Source organism: Octodon degus, unplaced genomic scaffold (genome assembly GCF_000260255.1).
Source record: "Octodon degus isolate 3935 unplaced genomic scaffold, OctDeg1.0 scaffold00105, whole genome shotgun sequence".
NCBI lineage: Eukaryota > Metazoa > Chordata > Mammalia > Rodentia > Octodontidae > Octodon > Octodon degus.
The window spans coordinates 3,251,864-3,258,881 of record NW_004524681.1 but is presented as its reverse complement, the minus strand read 5'-3'; the positions used below and the strand labels follow the sequence as shown (position 1 = coordinate 3,258,881).

Genomic DNA, 7,018 nt, shown 5'->3' with positions numbered 1-7,018 from the left:
GTGTCAAAAAGACCTATTTGTAAAGGGTAGATTCAGAAGTACCCTGTAAGCCCCACAAGTAAGTATAATTTTCAAGGATCCACTTTTAGAAATTCACTTGGAAACAATCACGCAACAGACGATACATTTCACACTCCTAAGGGAGTATTTGAGGGACCTCCAAACTGAAAAGCCCCAAAGGAACGGAGGCGCAGTGTTTGTCAGCTTGCTAGTTTGTTTTTAGGTACTTGAATGCTAACTCGCTCCTTGAAAAGCAGGGTGGGGAATCAAAGGCCTAATTGTGAAGCTTCCTTCTCTTGAGTCTCATTCTGCCTGGTTCCCAGCAAGACGCAGTTCATAGGCAAAGGTCCAAGTTCTGTCTAAAAAGCCAGAGACCAAAGGACCCACTCAGCATGCCGCTCACACCGGGTTGCTGTAGTCACCGAGGGAGCCTTTGGCGAGCTGTGGCAGCAGGGATTTAGACTCTGGCAGCCGCCTCAGGACCAGGCAGCCCCTTCCCGCCGTAGCCGCGGGAAGCGCTCTGCTCGTCCGCCTCTGGAAGGCTGATGGCCTTCTCCGTGAAGGACTCCTGGGGCCGCCAAGTCCTCAGGGCCCTGAGTCCTAGGGAAGCAAGCGTGGCTCCTCTCCTGCCCGCGCTGGAGGCAAGAACATGAAACCGGCGTCTGCCGTGACCACGCTCGCCCCTGGCGGCCAGGCAGTGAGTTTTCGCTCCGTTTGCAGATCTAGGAGCGCGAAGGTGCGCCGCAGCAGTCTCTCGGAAAGGCTGCTCCTCGCATTTCGGACCGAGACGCAGAGCCCCGGCGTCCACGCGGGCCGCGGTGCACTGCTCTCCGAGGGCGGGATGGAGATAAGGGCGCAGGGGTGGAGAGGGAAGCGGGGGCCTGGAACCGTCCGGGGGAGACCCAAAGCCAGCCCTGGGGCGCGGTGGGGTGTCCGCCCCTCCCCGGCGGGCGGGCAGCAGCCCGGATCCTCCGAGCTAAAGCGCCAAGCTTGAGGACTGCGGCAGCAAGCGCACCGCGTACGTCCCGGCGTCGAGTGACGCAAGCGCCGCCCCCGGCGCGCACGGAGCCTGCGCCTGCCGCCCCTCCGGAACCCAGGCCGCTGCGCCCAGACGCTCGTTCAGCACCGCGGCGCGGACAGCGCCCCGCACGCGCCCGCCCCTCCGCTACGCCCGCCTCGCCCGCCGCGGCCCTGTGCGCGATGGGGCTTCTGCGCGCCGGCGCCTGGGTGCTGGTGCTGGTGCTGCCCGGCGGCCCGATCCACGCCTTCCCCAAGCCCGGGGGCAGCGCAGGTAGGTGGACGCCGCTGCTCTCACCGCCGGCCCTGGGTCAGCCGCGAGGACGCGGAGCTGCCCGGTCCCTGAGCCGCAGGTCACCCTGCCTGGCTCCTGGGACCACAGCCTATCCGCGCGCTTTGGCAGAGCGATCAGTGTGTGTGTGCGGGCAGAGGACAGGACCCCTCATGATAGAGCATCAACAACATGGGCGGTTTTAGACAATAATAACATGGGTTGTTTATTTTGAAGAAGAAAGGGAGTGGCTGTTCTGCTTAAAGTGGCTTGGATTTTTTTGTTCCAGTTTTACAACCTTCTCATAGTCTATTCGTAACATGTGCGGTGATGAGGGAAGCGCTTCCAGTGTGCCAGTAATGCCGATCCAAATTATGCTGGCTCCGGCTGAGAAGAGCTGGTGAGCCAAGTGTTAGAACTACGTTACATTGCTGGTCAGGGAAGAAGATGGGGTTCTATTAACTCGGGAAATGCACCAACGTAATAGCAGGGTCACGCTGACGATCGCTGTCCCTGCGTGCTGCTGGTGGTCCTTGTTAATTTAGATTGTATTTAACAGGCATCCCAAAGTATTTCTCTTAATACGTGTTTTTCCTTTCCTTTTAAAAAACATTTCAATGAGAGACATACTGTTATCTTTGCAACGCATAATTAAATCTGTGTGTGCTTATTCTAGACAAATCTCTGCATAACAGAGAATTAAGTGCAGAAAGACCTTTGAATGAACAGGTAGGTCAGAAATAATATTGTGAATGCCATTTTGTTTTGCTTTAGTTGTTATCGTTGTTATCATGATGTGACATTTTTTGCTATTTTAAATTTACAAACTGTGAGAGTTTAAAAGGAAATTAACAGAAGTTAAAATGGGGAAATCTAGTTCCAGTAATTTCTATGACTTAACAGTTGTGTGCACTGAGCTTGGTATAATACACAGGACACAGTGCATAACAACTCAGCAAGCACAACATTCTCACCACTCTTCTATAAGATTGCTTTGTTTCCCGGAGATTTCTCTTTCACCACTATTCTAGGTGAAAGGAATTAACACTTATAGAGCACATTATTTCATCTCATTTAATCCTTAAACAGCGCTTTGAGTTAGGAATTGTTACCCACATTTTATTAAGAAAAAAAGAAAGAAAACTAAATCCATAGAGATGAAGTCATTTGGCTCTTACACTTGGTAGTGAAGCAATGGTTTAAACCATCTCTATTTCTTATTTGGTTCACAGATTGCTGAAGCAGAAGCAGACAAGATTGAAAACATATATCTTCCAGGTAAAGAGAAAGCATATCAACATTAATCTAAACAAGTCATGAGAATCTGTACTAAAATGCATATGTTGGGCTTGGAACATTTTTTCCAGAAAACAAGCCAGGTGAAGGCAATTATTCTTTTGTTGATAACTTGAACCTGCTAAAGGCAATAACAGAAAAGGAAAAAACTGAGAAAGAAAAGCCATCCTTAAGAAGCTCCCCCTTTGATAATAAATTGAACATGGAAGATGTTGATTCAACCAAGAATCGAAAACTGAGTGATGATTATGACTCTACTAAGAGTGGATTGGATCGTAAATTTCAAGGTAAATAATATCAAAGAACTTTTTGCTTCCTAGTTTTTCTAATTTGGAGTTTGTCATTATAGATTAAAAGTTCCATATTTTAAAAATATGTCTTATAGTCATAAATTTTATTGGTCACATTGAGATAAAACCCCAATTTACTGATAATGTGCAAAAATTCTGCTACATAAAATCTTGAACTGGGCCTGGAAGATAGCTGAGGAGCCTAAGTGCTTGCCTGGCAAGCCCAAGATCCTGAGTTTGATCCCCGGTACCAAAACCAAAAAAATAATCCTGAACATTATTTTCTTCTCAAAGATCCTTACTGATGCTTTAAAAAAATTTAAATTTACTGTCTATATTTTACACTATTAGAGTCACTTCATATTTAAGTTTATTTTAGCAATTAGCACAAGATATTAATAATTTTCAAATAATTAGATCAATAAAACCCTCCCTAAGAACGACATGTGAACGTGAGCGTGTCATTCTTTTGCTTAAAACCTGCCAGTAGATTTTCCCTCCTCTTGGGACAAACCCCAGCCCCCCACGCAGCACCCCAGTCCATTGCACAGATGGTTCCTGTCTAAATTTCTAAACGCAACCTTTCTGCTTCCTTTATGACACTGAGCACAGTTTGCAACTTCACATTTGTAAGTGTAGCTTCCTGTGATAAATTTAATTCTCCAAAACTAAACCGAAACTTTCCAAGAACAGAAACATCACAGCCCAGTGCTTGCCTGTTTGTGAATTCACTGAGCAACTTTTTGAGTGAATGAATGAATGAGAAAGAGTGCATGAGACAATAAGTGAATTGCTGTTCCTATGCACAGAGGAAGGGGTGCAGCCTCCCTCCAGACCTGAGCGTTTGCTACATCTATGGGGTGGGGAGCGGCGACAGTCTGTATTTTGCCGTATGTCCTAATCTATGCTACTCAAGGACTTTTTGTTGTTGTTTTGAGAAGGGTCTTGCTATGTGCAGTTCAGGCTAGCCTTGAGCTCATTTTGTATAGTCCAGGGCTTCCAAGTTGTGGTGATCCTCCTGCCTTAGCCTCCCCAGTATTGGATTACAGGTGTGTGCCACTATGCCCCGCTTAGGGTCATTTTACAAAACAACTTTTTGGCCTGAAATATTTGGACTAGAAATAACAGTGGTCCTAACTGTATGCAAAATAAATTTAGGCACTTTGAGCAAACTGGCCATTGGGTTTAGTACAACAAAGTATGCTGTTTGCCTAGGCTGGTCACACCGGCTGTGCGTCTAGGCAGAGATGTTTGACCGCGGGCTTGAGTGACTGATTTTTAAATTGTCCAACATTTTGCTAACATCTCAAGTGGGTTGAGAACTGCCAGGTGCTAGACTGGATAGCATTAAGTTTATGGGTGAGCTGCAACTTTCACCTCAGGCCCTTCCAAGTCGGGAACGAGAGGGAGTGGAGCCCTGAAGGTGAAGGGACCTCAGAGGCAGGCAGAGGTTCTCCTGGAAGGCTGGGGATGTTCCCAGACCTAATAACACCTTTAAGAATCCTCCCCATTAGCTTGTCCTATGGGCCTATCGGTTCTTTTCAGTGTTTTCTGGGGGATGCACGATTCAGGATTTTTCTAGGTTTCTTGTGGGTGGTGGTGCTTTGGAGCTCCTCTGTGTGTATGGGTTAGTTAGCATTCTGCAGAGGAGTAGAAGCAAGATGAAACGTGTGTGTGGTTAAACGAGAAGCTTCCCACTGTTTGCTGGATCAGAGAGAGAAGAATCCGAAATGGCCCTCCATGCGCTGGAGAACCAGAGCTCCGGTCCAGTGGCGGCTCCAGGCTGACAGTCAGGAAGCTCATTGCAGCCAGCTGGGTTGGAAAGCTGAAGCGTCTGTGCTGGAAGGTTGAAGGACCTGAAGGTCAGCATCCGCAGGTGAAGGTGAAGACTAGCGTTCCTCTGAAGAGACATTTCCTGCTTCTCTCCTTCTTTCCTCTGTCCGGGCTCTGAGCCTACTGTTGGTGTCACCCACATCCACAGTGGGCCCCCCACCTCAGTATGCAGCCACGTATCTATCATCTGCAGCCACCCCTGAAGTTTACCTACCTGCCAGGTGGTTCTCAGGTCAGGTTGAGGTCTCACCATTGACGATCCCAGCATCCATTTAGCCAACATTTATTGTATAATTACTGTTTCAGATTCTGAACTAGATAGTAAGCTCTGTACAGTCCAGGACCATCCCTGACCTACTTGTCACTCTGTTTCCAATATCTGGCACATATTAAAACTTTAATACAAAAATTATTGAGCAAAACAATGCTAAGTATCTATATCAGCTGCTAGAGATCCAAAACGTAAGGGACTTGGGATGCAGCCCTTTGATAGCCACTCGCGATGTCAGAGAGGAATGGCTTCCTTGTGAGGGCAGACAAAGAAAGAAAGAGAAATGCCCCTTTATGGGGTCGCAATGAGTTATTCTGTAGGAGCAGAAAGAGGAGGTTACTCTGCATTTTAGAAGTGTCACGGGCAGTTGGTGGAGGAAGGCAAGGTGCAGTGGCCCGCCACCACATTGTTACCCCCATGCGGGAGGCTGAGGACACACCGTGTGGTCCATTTCTCCTGCAAGTTCCTAACATGCTCCCTCTTGGGAAGCAAATGAACCGAGAAGCTCATCGCAGTTATTTTCCGGCTCGTGCAGACAGCTGAGACTCTCCCTTCTTCGGATCCCGAGGGATTGGTGGGGAGGGAGCCAGTTTCCTCTCCTCTGCATAGACTGAGGCTGACCAGGTTCCTGAGAGCCTGGCTGCGCAGCCCACTTAGATCCGAAGCCAGTACGTCTCTGTTCCTGAGACACAGACGTCAGGCTGATTCCTGGCAAGCCAGGAAGAGGCCTGGTTGTACTTTTTTTTTTTTTTTTTTTTTTTTTTCTTCACCCTGTGGGGCTTGTCTGCTTCTTCGTCACTCTGGTTCTCAGGGCTCCCAGGGCTCAAAGCTCCACAGTTGCACCCCGTCCTCTGTGTAACTTCTTTCCAAACTCCAGGAATGCACCTTCCTTGAGGCCGTGATTACCACTGTCTCCACGGAGTCTGAAGAAAGGCCACAGCAGAAATTTGTCTAAATCTCCAAAAGGCTTGAAGAAGGGGTGCAGTCAATCAGAGCAGAAATACAAGGCTGTTTCTTTTTGAGTAAATATGATAAGGATTATTTGGGTAAAATCTTGCCAGGGATTCAATTTTCACTTTCTCTAGAAGATAACTAGCTCATTTCAAAATCCAAATCCACTGTACAAAATTACAGTAGTACATTTACTTTCACATAGAATTGTATGGTTCAGATGTAATTTTCCATCTTATTTGAGCCAGTCCTTTAAACTCCCATGAAACCACTGCCACTGCTATTGTTCGCAGGGGCCTGAGGTTAGAGCTGGGCTGACATTCTGGTCTTTTTGATCTTCCTAAAGGGGGCAGGGATTTGGGTGCCTTGTGCCTGGTGCTGCTAAAGGCGAGAGAGCTAACAGAGGCCTGGCTGCTCCCATGGGTGCAGGCCCTGCCTGTAGTCCGGAGCACTGCTGCCAAATGCATCTCATGAAAGCTAAGGATGAAAAAAATAAAGCTAAGGATGCATATTTGCATGATTCTCTGCAAAGATTTGCATATTGCTTAGTGCTGATCTGTTGCTGTATTTAAAAGTTTCAATCCCATTGAACAGTTGCCTTCCCTTACACAGCACCTATTGTACCTTTCAGATTTTATTTACTCTTTCAGGTTCTTAAACTAGGAAGACAATGCAACGTTTACACATGTGGGTCTGACTTATTTCACTTATGAGTGTGGTTTCTAATTATATACATTTACCTATAACAGCCTGGAGTTTATCTTTATAGTTGAGTGATATTCCATTGTATAACGGAAGGAACAACTGAGATGAGGGAAAAGAGGAAAGAAAGAGAGAGAGAAAAACAGACAGACAGAGAGAGAGAGAGAGAGAAGGATGGATGGAAGGAAGGAAGGAAGGAAGGAAGAAAGGAAGGAAGGAAGGGATATATGTATACACAAAGCACAGCACGGGTAATTGTACTGCTGGTTTCTACTGATGTATTGGAAGGAACAGTTAATATCTAATTTTTTTTCTTTTTTCTTTCTTTTTAATTTTTGACCAGTTTTTCATGCTTATAGCTGGTATTCTGAGCAATTAGTTTTTTTT

The 7,018-nt window shown here is 46.9% G+C and overlaps 1 protein-coding gene across 3 annotated transcripts in view; it reads left to right on the top strand.

Annotated features, from left to right (window-relative positions):
• Positions 1–1,123: 1,123 nt before the first annotated feature.
• Positions 1,124–7,018, top strand: part of Scg3 (secretogranin III) — a 30,010-nt gene continuing 24,115 nt past the window's right edge. For 2 of the 3 annotated variants that reach the window (XM_023724086.1, XM_004638993.2), the window contains exons 1-4: positions 1,124–1,291; positions 1,965–2,017; positions 2,521–2,566; positions 2,656–2,871. In XM_023724086.1, the coding sequence (XP_023579854.1) occupies positions 1,201–1,291; positions 1,965–2,017; positions 2,521–2,566; positions 2,656–2,871 (406 nt within the window). In that variant the 5' untranslated portion in view covers positions 1,124–1,200. The remainder of the gene's footprint in view (positions 1,292–1,964; positions 2,018–2,520; positions 2,567–2,655; positions 2,872–7,018) is intronic. The other variant, XM_023724088.1, reaches the window with a different exon arrangement.